At 47.9% G+C, this 16594-nt stretch overlaps 1 protein-coding gene across 2 annotated transcripts in view; it reads left to right on the top strand.

Moving 5' to 3' along the window:
- The first annotated feature begins 218 nt into the window (after nucleotides 1-218).
- Ak4 (adenylate kinase 4) overlaps nucleotides 219-16594 on the top strand; it is a 51457-nt gene continuing 35081 nt past the window's right edge. Inside the window, exon 1 of one of the 2 annotated variants that reach the window (XM_051164780.1) lies at nucleotides 219-475. In XM_051164780.1, coding sequence (XP_051020737.1) covers nucleotides 331-475 — 145 coding nt within the window. In that variant the 5' untranslated portion in view covers nucleotides 219-330. Of the gene's footprint in view, nucleotides 476-6574; nucleotides 6796-16594 lie in introns of those variants that run through there. The other variant, XM_051164789.1, reaches the window with a different exon arrangement.

Genomic DNA, 16594 nt, shown 5'->3' on the forward strand with positions numbered 1-16594 from the left:
GCGATGACCCGCAAAGGGCTCCCCGGGATCGCGCGCCTGGACTAGGCTGCAGTGAGGGATCTGGGTGGGTCTGACTGACTTCTGACCCTAAAGGGCCAAGCTCTCAGGGCGGGGACCACCCCCCTCCCGCACCGCAGCGCTTCACCAGCGCGGCCTAGGGGCGAGGAGGTGGTGGAGGGCGGGGCCGAGGGGCGGGGCAGTCTTAAAAAACCTCTCCTTCCCCTTGTAGGGGTGGCAGGCGAGTCCCTGCGTGCGGAGGGTGCGGAGGCAGGGGCTGCTGGGCAAAGTGCGCGGGCTGCCGTCCGGGCCACCCACCTCCCTGCCAAAGCCATGGCTTCCAAACTCCTGCGCGCGGTCATCCTCGGGCCGCCTGGCTCTGGCAAGGGCACCGTGTGCCAGAGGATCGCCGAGAACTTTGGCCTCCAGCATCTTTCCAGCGGTCACTTCTTGCGGGAGAACCTCAACGCCAGCACCGGTGAGGGGCCGGGGCGGGGAAGTGAGGGTGGATGGAGACGAGCTCGGCGGGATGGCCCGGCTGGGAGCCGGGCGGTCGCGGGCTCAGGTCCCCTTGGCGCCGGCGCCCTGCCCCCGCCCGCGTGTGCCCATGCGGGCTCCTACGTGCCGTGGTGCATGCAGCCTGCAGCCCGCCCGCCCGCGCGGCTTAACCGCGCCTGGAGGAGGCCGAGGCTGCCGGGCAGCGCCCCCGACTGCACCCACCGCTCGCGCGTTGTGAGGACCCTGCACACCAGGCCGAAGGAAAGACGAGCCGCTCAGCGGGAACCCTAACTGGCCTCTCACACTGTCTCCGCGACGCAGAGCCCCTGGGTCCCCTGCCGCGGACCGCGAAGGAGCTGGGCACAGCGCGCCGCCCACCTGTGGGAGTCGCGGCGGCCGGCACGCTGGGACTCTGCGGCGCGCTCCCCCACGGCCCCTCGCGCGCGCTCCAGCTTGAGCTAAGTGCTGCGTGGCGGTGAAAGGCCTGTGGTCGCTGCAGGCGGCCGCGGCATACTCTCCCCGCCAACTCCCCTCCTCCTCAAGACCATCTTGACCGCCTAAGACCGGGAGACCTGTTCCGAAAAATTGCATTTTGAGTACAGCTTTATTGCAAATGGCCTTTTGAGACTGTCCGGCGGGGGTGCGGTGAAGTTAGGGGTCTAGATCGCTCCATCTCCTAGTCTTGGCAAGTTCCTCCCTCCTCCCCTTTTCCTTGGCTCCCAGTTCCAAAGGAATAGGCATGGGAAGGCGCAGCAGCTGCGAGGTACTGCGGGACACATACCCTTCCGCGATGCAGATAAGCTTAATTAGCAACTCCCGGATGGAACGTGTTGCCCATGAGGCCCTTCCCTATTTCTGTTCACATCTGTGTCCAAAGTGGTTATGGCTCATTATGGACTAATTGTTCCTCAATCTGCAGTTCAGAAGCACCTAGGCGTTGTGAACAGGTGGGTGGAGACAATGTTGGAAAGCGGATTGAAATCCACCACTTTAAGGATCAGAACTGCTGCTTAGTTTCTTCTGAATGAAGCAGGTTGTAAAAGCCAGCCTTTATGTGGATTCTGGGGGGGGGGGCACTTTCCCCTCATACCTGTGTCTGAGATTACCCGTTTATAGGCACCGGATTGTATTTTGTTAACTCAGCTGCCTTGCGCCCCACCACTAGGGATCGAACCCAGGACTTCGAATAGGCTAGGCAGGAACGGCACCGCTGAGCGACACCCTAAACCTGTTTTAAATTCAAATTTAAGATCTTATTTATTTGTATGTGAGCGCATGTGGTGCTCAGGTCCTCAGGCTTGGTGTCAGGTGCCTTTCTGCTTTGAGCCATCTCGCCAGCCCTCAGATTGAAGATAGGGCCTTAGGTGACTAGGCATTCCGTCTCAGTAGTTGGGAATCCAGGTATACTCCACTACCCAGTTAGATCTTTCTTCTCTGCCGAGAATCAGACCCCCATGCCCATGTGAATGCTAGGCAAGCTATATACGTCTGAGCTACGCGAAGTGTACTCTTGCAGTATTTGCAATGCAGTTTGGGAGGGGGCAGTACTAGTTGAGAGGTTGTGTGTAGGCGTGGGCTTCTCCCGGGGCAGGCTATGGAGAAAGCTAGCTGAGTCAAAGTAGCTTAACAACCAGCCCATTTCATAACATCCTCTGCACTTCCCTTCTGCAATGAGGAGTTTTACCCTGAACCTTTGTGGCTGTACTAGTGACTTTTTTCTTTTTCTTTTTCTTTTTTTAAATGGGGAGTAGAGAGGGCTTTCGGCTGTCTGGCTTCACTCAAAGGCCCATGCCCTGGATTTTGGTGTCTGTAGTTGGCCTTCATGTGAAGGCGATTGGAGAAGTCTGGCGGCTTGATGGTCAGGTCAGCCTCTGTAATGCTTCGCTCAGGTTCGAGAAGGCAGGCAGGCTCCTGGTACTCAGTTTCCCAGGCTCTCCTGTCCTTGCTCTTGCCCATGGGGGCAAAGACTCTGATTGCCTGTAGACTGTATTATCATTGTACAAGTGGAGACCTGAATGCTATAACTAGCTATGTAGGTCAGGCTGACCTCAAACTCAGATCCCTTTGCCTCTGCCTCCTTAGTGCTGAGTTTAAAGGCCTGTGCCGCTCTCCACACCTGCCTCTCTTTCCACTTTTAAAGAACATTAAGATAGGAGATAGCTTTTTACTTGGCTGTCTTTTGTTCTTCTTTTATTTTTATTTATTTCACTTTTTATTTTTAAAGATTTATTTATTTATTTATACAGTGTTCTGCATTCATGTGAGCTTGGAGGCCAGAAGAAGGCACCAGATCTCAGTATAGGTAGGTGGTTGTGAGCCACCATGTGGTTGCTGGGAATTGAACTCAGGACCGTTGGAAGAGCAGACAGAACTCTTAACCACTGAGCCATCTCTCCAGCCCCTTGTTCTTCTTTTTTTTAAAAAAAAAATTAAGTTACTCCAGGACCTGGTAGTGCACACCTTTAATCCCAGCACTCTGGAGACAGAGGCTGGTGGATCTGAGTTCAGGACAGCCTGGTCTACAGGAGTTCCAGGATAGCCAACGCTAAACAGATTAAGTTATTTACATCTATGGATAGTACACCTATAAGTGGACCATGTTGATGCCTGGTACCCACAGTGGTCAAAAGCAGCCATCAGATCCCCTGAAATTGGAGTTGCAGATGGTTGAGGCATCATGGGTATTAGACACTGGATCCAGGTTCTTTTGAGCACCCAGTGCTCTTAACCCTCTCTAGCTCCTGTCATTATATTTTAATTTTCTTTCTTTCTTTCTTTTTTGTTTTTGTTTTTTTGTTTTTTCCTCCTTCTTCGAGATAGGGTTTCTCCATATAGCCCTGGTTGTCTTGGAACTCACCCTGTAGACCAGGCTGGCCTCAAACTCAGAGATCCACTTGCCTCTGCCTCCCAAGCTCTGGGACTAAAGGTGTGCGCTACCACCATGCCCAACATGTTTCTATTCTTTTTCTTTTTTCTTTCTTTTCTTTCTTTCTTTCTTTTTTTTTTCCAGACAGGGGTTGTCTGTGTAACTTTGGCTGGCCTGACTAACTTTGTAGATGAGACTGGCCTCGAACTCATAGCTATCTGCCTGCCTCTGCCTCCTTAGTGCTGGGATTAAAGGTGGGCACCACCACACCTAGCATGTTTCTGTTCTTTTAAATGCCTTCATTCTAACCACCCTTTTCTAGCAAAAGTGACTTTTTAAATGTTTTTGGGAATTACCTTCCCCCACCCCCATTGGACTAATTAAAAACTTGACCAGGAAAAGAGAAACAGAAGACTGAAATTGCTTTTGCAAGTGGCTTGTTCCTAGTGGACTTGGTGTGTGTGATGTCACTATCTCTCTCTAGTGGTCTTAGTGAGAGTCTTAGGGACACTTGTAGGTAAGAACATATTCTGCAGTGTTTATTTTCCTGCCACTCGCTGATGCTGTTAACCTTCTAGCAAAGCCAAGAACCCTTCTGAATATACAGATTATGGTTGAAGTTTGAAGGTGTTGATGAAACAGCAAGACCCAGGAAGGCAAATCTCGGTAGCAATTTAAATTGGAAAGCAGCTCAGGCCATCTGCTGCAGCTGGGATTTGGGCAGGCCCTTGAGTGCAGGACTTACCTCCTGTGGCCACAGTCTGGCAAAAAGCTGCTCTGCGGGGGAAGGGGAAGGGCCTGTCTGACCTCACTGCTTTGGAGAAGAAAGCCTTTCACCACCCTCCCACCCTGTGGAGTCCATCTCCTCCTTCCTCCTGCACTTAGCTGCTTTTTTGTTTTTGTTTCTCGACACAGGGTCTCTCTGTGTAGCCTTGGCTGTCCTGGACTCGTTTTGTAGACGAGGCTGGCCTCGAACTCACAATGATCTGCCTGCCTCTGTCTTCCCTAAGTGCTGTGATTACAGGTTTACGCCACTGCACCTGCCCCGGCTAAACTTGAATTCTTCAACTCCAGCCTCTACCCTCCTCCCAGGTGCTAAGATTATAGGCATGTGCAGGTAGGAGCAGCTTAATGAATGCTGAGCCTCTTACTGTACCTTCTCCTTGTAGCATTTATTTTACCCCTGAAATTGGGAGCTGGCAAACTGTAATGCACCAAAACTGGGTTTGTGTTGTCTGCGTTAAAGGTATGAGTCCAGTCGTAAGTTGTGTGTGTTGCCCCAGAAGAAGTTCCATAAACCTACTTCAGTTTGATTATAGAGCTTACAAAGGGCTTGAGATTAGCTCCCCATAGCTGCTCTTCCCTTGGCCTTTCTTAGGCTGCCTGGAGCTATGCAGGCTGAGGCTTATCAAATACCTTATTTGAGGACCCGCCCCCCCCCCCCCCCCCAGGTCTTTAGCTTGTATTTTCTTAACACACACTATGAAGAAATAGAAAGGCTGGCCTTAAGTTGCAAGGGGCTGAGAGCCCTGCATTCTCTCACAGGGAATGTTAGGCTCCCACGCCCCATACCTCCCCCACATAGTTTGTGAATGCGTGCATGCCCCCTCCCTCTCCCTCCCCCCTCTCGTGTGTGTGTGTGTGTGTGTGTGTGTGTGTGTGTGTGTGTGTGTGTGTGTGTTTAAGGAAATGCTTATGTATACGAACACACATAAAGCTGTATCCCATCAAAAGTATTCAATGAGGTGAGAATGTAGCTCTGTTGGTAGAGTGCTTGGTTGGCCAGGACTGATAAAGTACTGGTGGGTTTGGAGACCTAGCACTGTGGGTACTTGGGCACCTGCTGGCACACACCTGTAGTGGGAGGGGGAAGCAGATAGACCAAGATGAACGCGGGCTGGCGTTACTTAGGGAAAATGTGTCCAGAAGGCACCCTCCCCCGCCAAGAGCTCTGCTATTTTGTGATAGCTTTCTTTTCCTTTTTCTTTTTTAAATTTTATTTATTTATTTATATTTTGTGATAGCTTTCTTTGCTAGGTTTTGGCTGAAGGATATAAAGACCCTCCTTGTAAGGGTCTGGCGGGTAGTGGTATTAGAAACACAGGCACTTCTTAATATTGGAGTCTAGTATCTCAAGGGCAGGAGAATTGGAGAAGCTCCATTTGGAAGCATCTTGGACTTGACTAAAGAAGAGACGTTCAAGAAGGAACCTGTTTCTGCTCTTAATTAATATTAACTGCAGCTCTTGCCAGGGTGCTGCAGATGGACTGGCATTTCAAACGAGGCTGTGAGCTGATCCTCTCTGAAAAGATGACCTCGTTCAAAGGGCTCAGGCTTTTGGGTACTCATTAAGTATAAATGCAACTTATGTAACAGTGAATTTTTCTGAGAATCGAGGGTCGAGGGGTTTGGAGACCTGAGTCTGAGTTCAGTATTATGTCTAAACCAACTTGAAATGGTTAACCTTCCCTGGTTTACCCAGGGTCTTGGCTCATCCCAAGATTTCTAGGGTACGCCAATTCCAGTTTCCCCTTGTTTTGTGAGACTCAGGATGAAGACCAAGTCGGTGAAGGGCCGCCTTTAAGAGTCTTCTGGGCTATGGAACTAGTTCAGTTGGTAGCCTGCCTAGCATGCAGGAAGCCCTTGGCTTGTTCCCTGGCTCTGTAAACAGGAGAGTCAGACATTTGAGTCTAGCTTGGGTTGGGGGAATCTGAACTCAAGGCCTTTGTACTTTCGTATATCAGGGACTTGACCTCCCCTGAGCCATCTCTCAACCCCCCACCTCCACCCCCCCCACATTGATCTTAAACTTCTGATCTTGTTACAGTGCCCTACACCATGCCCTTTTATATGTTGCTTGGGATGGAAGCCAGAGCTCTGCATGCTAGGCAAGCTGTGGACCAGCTGAGGGTATATAGTTTAAATTGTTTCCACAGGTTATTTTCATAAGCAGACAGCTCAGTAAAATTAACATTGACAGTGTCATCACCTATTTGCAGACATTTCTCTGAATACTATTGGCTTGTCCACCAATGTACTTTCTGTTCTAAGATCCAGTTTAATAGTGCACATTTCATTGAGTCATTAAGTCTTCTTTGTCAATTCTAATCTAAAGAGTTTAAACAACCACCCCTGCCCTGCACATTTTCCTTTGAGCTTCTTACTTTTCTTAAACAGGCTCTTTTTATCGCCCATTCTGGCCTTGAACTATGGATTATTCTGCCTCAGCCCCTTGGATGCTGGGATTATAGGGGCATACCGTCCTGCTTGGCTTCCAGACCAGCTCCAGTCTCTAATGTCTGGCTTTGTAGAAGAACACAAGATTGGCTTTGGCTCTTTCAGTTTGTCACAGCGTTTGAAGGAGGACCTCATAGACTCTGAAGCTATCTGGATGGATGGTCAGATATACTCAGGCTGCACTGTGAGACCCATGGGTACAACTAGTCTTTTGTTACAAGGAATTGGGGTTATTTAGAGTCTTCTGGTAGACAAGCAGGCAACACTGAATGGTGTCTTGGAGTGAATGTTACACATCTGGACAGTGTGGCTCCTGAGGTACAAAGTAGCGAAATGAGGTGTGTTCTATGAAAGGGCTGCTCAGCTTCAGGAAAATCAGGCAAGCAAGTGAAGGGTTACAGAAGCACATGCCTGGCTCAGGCCACAGGGACGAAAAGGTGGCTTTCGTAGCATTTAAGAGGAGGAGGGATTGGGGAACACTGTTTAACAGGGTCTTGGTTTGTAGCCCAGGCTAGCCTATAGCGGCTCACGATGTAGTCTGGGATGGCCTTAGACTCTCTAGTCTTGGTGTACCAGTCTTGTGAGTATTGATTGGGATCCCTTGTCTAGCTGGGGAATATTTAAACAAGTACTTATTATTGAATGTGTGCAGGTCAGGACTACTATCAAGGGTTTTTTTTTTTTTTTCTTCCAATTTTATGTGGGTTCTGCGGATCAAATCAAGGTGTCAGTTTATGCACTGAGACATCTTGCTGGCCCTTGTTGGGGAGTACTTTGAGAAAGTGTGTCCTTGTCAGGGATACTATTGCTGTGATGAGACAACTGTGACCGAAAGCATCTGGGGAGGAAAGGGTTTATTTGCCTAACACTTCCCATCACTGTTCACCATCGAAGGAAGTCAGGAACTCAAACAGGGCTGGAACCTGGAGGCAGGAGCTGATGACTCCGAGGAGTGCTGTTTATGTGGTGGAAGAGTGCTGCTTACTAGTTTGCTTCCCATAGCTTGCTCAGCCTGCTTTTTTTTTTTTTTTTTTTTATAGAAACCAGAACCATCATCATCCCAAGGGTATCTCCACCCACCCATGATGGTCTGAGCCCTTCCTGGTCAATCACTAATTCAGAAAATGCCCTACTGAAGTTTTTTTCTCCACTGAGGCTTTCCTCTTCAGTGATTCTACTTGTGTCAAGTTGACATAGAACTAGCCAGCACAAGCTGTTTGTTTCTTCTCTTTCTCCTCCTCCTCCTTTCTTTTTTGAGACCGTGTCTCTCTGTGTAGCCTTGGCTGTTTTAGACTCACTTTGTAGACCAGGCTGGCCTCGATCTCACAGCAATCCACTTGCCTCCGCCTCCCAAGTGTCAAGGTGTTTCTTGAACTTGACAAATGACGCCAGGAGATGGGCTTAATTGCTGTAATATAACTGGGGACTCTCTCAACAGACTCTCTCTAGTTGTCCACTAGAATCCATGGGCACACATGTTGCTGCTTCCAGCTCCTTTTGTTTGTGCTTTAAGATACACATAGAAATAATGTCCAGGGGGCTGGAAAGGGCTCAGCAGTTAAGAGCACGCATTGTTTTTGTAGAGGACCTGAGTTCTGTTCCCTAGCACACATGGCAGTTCATAGCTGCCTTTAATTTTAGCTCCGGAAGCTCTGAAACCTGTCTCCCATAGGGGTGCACTACACACACACAGACACACGCACACGCACACACACAGACTTTTTTTTAAAAGTATAGGGTTTTTTTTTTGCTCTCACCTCCATCAACCTGCCCCCCCCCCCCACCTATACATGCACACAGGGCTGGCTGTCTAGGAACCAGCTCTATAGACCAGGCTGGCCCTGAACTCAGACCTGCCTGCCTCTGTCTCCTGAGGGCTGGGATTAAAGGTATGTACCACTACTCCCCAGCAATATAGTGTAATTTATTGAACTTTCTAGGGTTCAAGTGATAGCAAATGATCATGTAAATTGGGGTTCAAATTATTAGAAGTAAACCATTTATGAAGGTCTGTTGGTTACCTATTTGCCAAAGAAGTTATAAATGGCCTTATTCTGCTGTGTCGCTTCATGTGCAGTCTGTGGACTTGGAAGTGCTATCTTTCTTGTGAAGGTTGAACTTTCCCCTGGGTAAGGCACTCAAACATGGGCTTCTGTTAGGAAATTGAGTTTTGTCTTTTTTGTTTTTTAAACATAAGTAGGCTCTAGACAGTTGTTAGGGTTACTCTGTGACAACCCCCCCCCCCCATTTAGTACTGTTTGGCCTTTTAATCACAGTACAAAAGGTCTCATTTGTACAGCCCCATGAGGTCCATTTTGGATGGTTGATGTTACATTTTAACAGCCTCGCCCTCTACTCCTGAGAACTTTTGTACTAGAGAAATGGCCTGGCAGCAAGCATTGGCTTCGCCTGAAAATACTGCAGCATTAGTCCTGATCATCAGTTTCTGAAGAACCTAAAAATTAATTATTTTCTAGACTTAGTACTTTAATAGACTTTTTTTTTTTTTTTTTTTTTTTAAACCACTAACCAGGGGCCCTGCCTGACACTTTGTAATTCTTGGTACTTTGTCCTAAGTTTGCAGTTCATGTAGCATTCTGCCAGACCCTGGGCTGGCGCTTTTGTTCCTGTTATAATCTAAATGCCTACGTGCAAAGTAGTAATTCTTAAAATGTAATTTTAACATAAGTAAATGGCCCCAGGGGTTGAGCCAACTAGCCCTAGGTCAGAGAGCTAGATAGAGAAACTCACTCACCTTGGCACCCTTGGGCTGGAATCACATTCCTGTTACCTTCCTGACCTGGAGCGGTCCAGGAGCGGTCCAGTAGAATGTGTTTGCTTCAAGTTCTTGCCCGCTCTGCTTTTCCTGATGGCTTTTTAAAAAGATGGATGGAGTCTTGCGACGTAGCCTGGGTCACCTGGGAATTGTCTGTAGCCCAGGCTGTCTTGGCGCTTAGGTCCTTCTATCACTCACCTGGTTCGAAATGCCATCTTGAGACAATGTATCTTAGTCTTTTTGCCTGCTAAGACAAAATGTTTCACATTGTAGTTTAAAGCAACAGAAATTCACCTCAATGTTTCTTTCTTTCTCCCCCCCCCCCCCCCACCCCGCCACAGGGTTTCTCTGTGTAATCTTGGCTGTCCTGGACTCACTTTGTAGACCAGGTTGGTCCCGAACTCAGCGATCTGCCTGCCTCTGCCTCCCGAGTGCTGGGATTAAAGGCATGCGCCACCACTGCTGGGCTCACTTCAACGTTTCTTGGAGCCAGTAGACAGAGCTAGGGTCTTGCTATGTGTAGTCCTGACTGGTCTGGCCTAGGCTGCCTGTGAACTTGGTCTTCCTGCCCCAGCTCTTAACACACAGGTGTGTGCAGCCTAGCCTAGCCAGCTCACATGTTTCTGAAGGCTGGCAGGTTCCAGGATCAAGGAATCAACAGAATTTTTGATTCTGGGCTGGCTCCCTGCTTATATGCTAAAGGGATGAAGGGAAAGGCCTAAATACATGCTTAAAGCTTTTTGGCACTGCTGGTTTTGAAATTTTATTCTGTCTATTTATGTGTGGTGGTTGTGCACGCAGGTCAGAGGACAGTTCATAGGAGTCTATCCTCTCTCTCTCTCTCTCTCTCTCTCTCTCTCTCTCTCTCTCTCTGTGTGTGTGTGTGTGTGGCGTTCCAGAATTGAGCACTAGCAGGCCATCAGGCTTGGTGTGTGTGTGTGTGTGTGTGTGTGGTAGGGGTTGGGGGGGTTGGGGGGTGGTAAGGGGGCATTCCAGGTATTGAGCACTAGCAGGCCATCAGGCTTGGTGTGTGTGGGGGGAATGGGGGGGCATTCCAGGTATTGAGCACTAGCAGGCCATCAGGCTTGGTGTGTGTGTGTGTGGTGGGGGATGAGGGGTGGGGGAATGGGGGGGCATTCCAGGTATTGAGCACTAGCAGGCCATCAGGCTTGGGGTGTGTGTGTAGTGCGGGGTGGGGGGATGGGGGTGCATTCCTGGTGTTGAGCACTAGCAGGCCATCAGGCTTGGTGGTAAGTACCTTTCTCTTCTGAGCTGTCATGCTGAGCACTACCTCCCCTTTTGCTTTTTGGCACATTGTCTGACTTCTAGCCCCAGGTGACCTTTATAATCATTTCACTCCCTGCCTCAGCTTCCCACTAGCGCTGGGATTACAGGCTATGACACCATGCCCAATTTGTAAATGGATTCTTCCACTTCTTTTTCTGCAACTACTTATAAACTATACTATAAAGTATAACTGAGCTATATCCCAACCCTTGTACCTTTTGAAATAGGCAAGGTAACCGCATTCTCAAGGGAGACCATGAGCTAATAACTTTAAAGCCTCACCTTTCAAAATTATCACTGGCAGTTGTCTTAAATCTGTAGGTGCAGGGGACATTTTTGATGGAAGCGCAGCAGGTGGCAGAAAATCATAGCAACTTTGCTCTCTACAAGTGTGTTAAGGTGCCAAAGTCAGTTTAAGTTGGGAGGGCAGGGTGGCACATACTCCAAATGCTGAGGCAGGAGGATTGAGAATGCTAGTCCAGTCTGGCCTGTTATCACAGGAAACAAGTTTGGTAGACTGGAGGTTTGTGGGAGTTTCGTTTTGGAAGCTCTGCCCTCAAAACAAAGGTAGCACCATCCCCCATCCCCCAAAAGGACCAAAAAGGTCTAAAATAGAAACCATCTGCAGGGGTAATCTGGTAGAAATGAGTCTTCACTGTAATAGTAAGAGGTTTGAGATGTTGCCGAAGCCCAGTGTTCTTTCATTAGGCGTTGGGCGGCAGTTTCTGTGCCAGCGTTAGGCATGGGGAAGCACACATGCAAAACTTGTTCTCTGACCTTGAGGCAACTTAGTTATGGCTTAGGATTCAAGCTGTAGGTTTCTGTGGGTTTCGTGGTGTCCCACTGAGGCCTGGTGCGATGTGTGTGTGGGGTGTTGAAGTCAGCCACCAGGTGGGCTGGGGACATTGCTCAGATGTGAGTTTCCCCTGGAATGCCTTTCATTTTCTGAATCTGTTTTCATCCTTGGCTTTGAAGCTCTTCACACTGTTCCCACAGCAGGTGGCTCTTCTTTTCTTTAGTTCATTCCCCCTCCCCCCTCTCCCTGTCCCCTCCTCTCCCCATCACCCCCTCCTCCCCCATCACCCCCTCCTCGCGCCTATTCTCCCCTCCCCAGGTTCCCTTCAGTTATGGTCTCTCACCATTTAAATAGTAAGTTAATGGCAGTTGAGTTCAGAGGTTTTGGACGTAACAGGGTGAAGTGTGTTATTTCCTCTGTTTTATATCCTGTGTTAAATATATCAAGAAGGTAGCAGCATTCCACAGTGATGACTGGTCCCTGGAAGACCAGTTCATCCGAGGTAGGCAAACTCTGTACCACAGAGCTACAGTGAGGTTAGACTCTGAGATGTTTGAACTAAGCTCCAAGCGAAGGAAGGATCTGGCATTTGAACATTTGCAGGTAGAGTGAACTTAAAGTGGAAAAGGGGAGGATCCTGGCCCACTCTATTTGCAATATGACAGAGAACAGTAAACTCAAAGTTTTTTGAGTGGTCAGATTCATTATAAAAGAAATCCATTTCTGTTGCTGTCGTTAATACATAAGTCAGCTTTACTGAAATATATAATTTGTACACAGTAAAGCTGTCCCTTTAAAAATGTTCAAATTAAGTCAGGCACGGTGGCACAGGCCTGTAGCCCCAGTACTCAGGGAGGCAGAGGCAGGCAGATCTCTGTGAGTTTGAGGCCAGCTTGGTCTACAAAGGGATTCCAGGACAGCCAAGGCTACACAGAGAAACCCCGTCTCGAAAAACAGAACCAAAACAAACCAAAACAGAACCAAAACAAAAAACACTTGATGACTTGAGTTCAATTCCTGAAACCCAGGAACCCAAGTAGGAAGCTGAATGTGGTGGCTGGTCTGCATCTTTAATTCCAGCACTCCTGCAGGGAGCTTGGAAACTCGCCTGGAAGCCTGTGGGACTGTATATCGCACATTTACAAAAAGCAAGAGAGACTCTGCCTCAAAACAAGATGGCAGCAGGGAACCAACTTCCTATTCTAGTGGCCCACCACCACAAAACCAAAATATTGCACAAATCAAGCTGAGTGTGAGGCATAGGCTACAATCCCAACTTCAGAGGCTGAGGCAGAAGAGTGTGAGTTCAAGGCCAGCCTGGCCTACATAGGAAGGTCTTAACTGATGTAATTTAGTAAGACTGCCTCAAAATACATAGCTGGGGGCATCACATAGCTCAGTAGGCTTCTGGAGCATGTATTCCAGGTTGACCCTGTTTGGGGCTGCTCCATTTTACATCCTTACCAGCAGTCAGAATCCACTGCACAGTGCCAGCATGCAAACTTTTTGTCTTGACTTTGATGCATTTTTGCCTCCTAGTGGTGTAAAGTGGCTTTGGTTTGTGTTCTTGTGCTTTAAGACTGTATCTCTTCACTAGAGAACCCATGAGTTTAGAGCTTCCTGCTCTGTTAAAGTGTGCTCATTTGTCCCTTTTTTCGGCTTTTATTTTGGATATTTGTCTTCTTAAGTAAGGACAGTAGCTATTACTTGGTTAGTATAGGTTTTCTTTTTCTTTCTCTGTTTGTTTTTTGCTTTTTTGCAAGACAGGGTTCCCCTGGCTGTCCTGAAACTTGCTCTGTAGACCAGGCTTGCCTCAAACTCACAAAGATCCTCCTCCTCTGCCTCCTGAGTGCTGGGATTAAAGGCGTGCACCACCACGGTCTGTCCTCAGCTTTTTCTTAAATGGAACTATCTTAGGTATCCGTAGTTATCTTAGGTAACAACATGCTTTATTTTTCTAAAGGAAGGCTGGTGTTTGACTTGCATCAACTCCAGACCTTTAGTTTTAGGAAAATGAAGCCTGCAACTTGGAGGAACCACACAATCTCTTCCACTGAGTTTTGTTTTGTTTTTCTAGAGTCTTTAGGAACTAAATGGTATGCATGACATTGAACCCGACAAGTTTTTGGTTTGGGTTTTTGTTTATTCAAGACAGGATTTCTCTGTGTAGCCTTGGCTGCCCTGGACTCAACTTTGTAGACCAGGCTGGCCTTGAACTCACAGAGATCCCCCTGCCTCTGCTTCCCAAGTGCTGGGACTAAAGGCATGTACCACTACCACGTCGAGCTCAAGAATTCACTTTCTTAGATGTCTCAAAATTGGAAGGAATTTTGGGCCATTCTGCCCAAGTGGCCATTCTATACTTGCTCCCTGCCGTGCTGGCTGGCAGCACTCCCCTCGGGCATGGAGACTGGGTTCTCCCATCACTGCGTACATAGCTCTAATTGTTGGAGATCTTCCCCTCACACAGAGATGAAAGTTGAGTCCTTGAAATGATCACTAGGAAGCTGCCATCCATTTGTCCAGCTCCTCTCTTCAGTGTCACATAAATTGCATCCACTGGCTCTTCAGATAATTGAAAATAGTTCCAAGGTACCTGTTTGCCAACTTATGTTGCCTCTTTTCCATGAGGAAAAAAAATAGCCCTGGTTTTCTGCACTGTTTTATTTATATATATATATATATATATATATATATATATATGTATATATATATATAAATTATGTGTATAGTGTGTGTGTGGTGTGTGTGTGTATGCATGTATGTATGTATCTCAGAAGTTATCATCCTTCCTTCCTCCCTCCTGTGTGTATGTGTGTGTGTGTGTGTGTGTGTGTGTGTGTGTGTGTGTGTGTATGCGGTGCGAGTGTATGTTCTGTACAGTCTGCAGAAAAGCTGTGCTTCTGATTTTGGATGAATCAATTTAGAAATGTAAAGGAATAAGTAGCAATTAACAGACAAGTAGCAGACAGATAACAACATCAGATCAAGCGCTCAAGCTCAATATCCAGTGAAGACGCCCCGTGTAGCCCGGTTGGGAGTGAACAGCTGATGGCTGGCTGAGGAAGCTGAAGTGCTGGCTTCCCTTTCCCTTTCCCACCCCAGCCTCTCTATCATGGAGTTGACAATAGTAACATCTGCTGGCAATGGCTCTCCTTCTGGCTTCTTTACTTACAGGCTGTTGTGCTGTTCTTGTTTGTCCCCGCCTCCTAGGGGACCAGTCCATCTCCAGAAAAAGAGCCTGGGAGAACATTTTGCAACAAGCGTGCTTGAATTTGAAATGGGTAAGGGGTGGGGCCAGCCTCTGCCAGAGCTAGCTTCTCAGTGAGCTTAACTGCATAGGACAGTTTACTAGAACAGTCGTAGTATGCATGTGTGCTTGTGTGTGCATGTGCATGCTGTAGGTGCCTAAACTCACCAGAGGTTAACTCTGGGTGTATTGTTCCTCAGGAACCATTCTGCTGGGTTTTCTGGGTTTGTGTGTGTGTGTGTTTGTTTGTTTTTCAAGACAGGGTTTCTCTGTGTAGCCTTGTCTGTCCTGGATAGCTTTGTAGACCAGGCTGGCCTCGAACTCATAGCAACTCTCTGCCTCTGCCTTCCTGAGTGCTGGGATTAAAGGTATGCACCACCACACCCAGTGCTTGTTTTCCTTTAGGACACTCTCACTGGGATCTGGGGCTGGCGCTCACTAATTGGCTCAGCTGGCAGGCCAGTGAGCCTCAGAAATCCAGGTGTCTGTCCTCCCAGTGCTACGATTGTATGTGTCACCACGCCAAACTTTGTGTGTGTGTAGTGGAATTGAGTTGAAGTACTCCTGCTTGTGGTAAACACTTACTGAGCTAACTTATCTACTTCGCTTCTAGATTTTTTTTTCTTTTTTTTTACTGTTGGGTCTCGTGACAGGGTCTCACTGTATAGACCAGGTAAAGTTGTGCCTTTTTTTCCTCCTCCTCTTCCTCCTCTTCTTTTTCCCAAGACAAGGCCTCTCTGTGTAGCCTTGGTTATCCTGGACAGCTTTGTAGACCAGGCTGGCCTTGAACTAACAGTGATCTGCCTGCCTCTGCCTCTCTGAGTGCTGGGATTACGGGCATGCACCACTGTGCTCAGTTGTACCTTTTTTTTTTTTTTTTTTTTTTGAGACATGGTTTGGCTGTATAGACTGGGGCTCCCTATGCAGCCTAGGGTGGCTGGCGTTGAACAGCTGCCACTTTCTGGGATTACAAATGTGAAATGTGTGCCCCCCAAACCCCGCTAAATTAAAAAAGAAAGAAAGAAAGAAACCCATTGACCATGACTCCATTTTGATGGCCAGCACCAATGGCTAAGTGGAGCCACTTTAGCTGGCGAGGGTGTCCGCCATATTCTTTTTTTCTCTCGATTTTCATGTTATTTCAGGCATTGTGAAGACTGTCCTGACCTGCTTAACTTTATAAAAAAAAACTGCTGCAGTTGTGGTGGCTCACATGGAGTCTTGCATTCAGCAGAGGTATAAGAAAGAATGCGTGCACGTCACAGGCCTGCCCAGGATGGGTGCTGGTGAGTGCAAGCCACAGGCCTGCCCAAGATGGGTGCTGGCGAGGGCCTGCCTTCCCCTTCTCCCCATTAAAGCCCACAGCATTCACGTTTGTGTGTGAGGCCATGTGAGACAGCACTACAGCTGCTCCAGGGTACTCACATCGCTCTGACTCAGGGCCTGAAGTCCTCCTTGGCCCTTCACCCGCTCAAGACTTAGGATGATTATGTGGGACCAATGGCAAGAACTGTGGGGCGCTGGGTATCTCCCGTCGCCCACAGCGTCAATATTGCTGGGCATTGATCAGCTGAACAAACAACTAAGGATGACAGTTTGCCCAAAATTATCTGTAATCGTTAGTTTATTTGAATTCTGTCCCTTGTATTATTACTTTTTTTTTTTGGCATGTATATATATGTGCTTGTATGTTTGAACCAATGTATGTGTCTGGGGGCCAAAGTCAGCCTTAGGTGTCGTTAACCACTTCAGGCTTCATCCATTTTTTTTCCCATTATCATTGGTTAAATATTTTTTGAAAGACTTAAATTTTGTGTTATGAATATAGATGAACACCTGCATGTAGAAATGAGCACCACGTGTGTATCTGGGGCCTTTAGAGGTCAG

The sequence above is a fragment of the Acomys russatus genome, chromosome 2, assembly GCF_903995435.1.
Source record: "Acomys russatus chromosome 2, mAcoRus1.1, whole genome shotgun sequence".
NCBI lineage: Eukaryota > Metazoa > Chordata > Mammalia > Rodentia > Muridae > Acomys > Acomys russatus.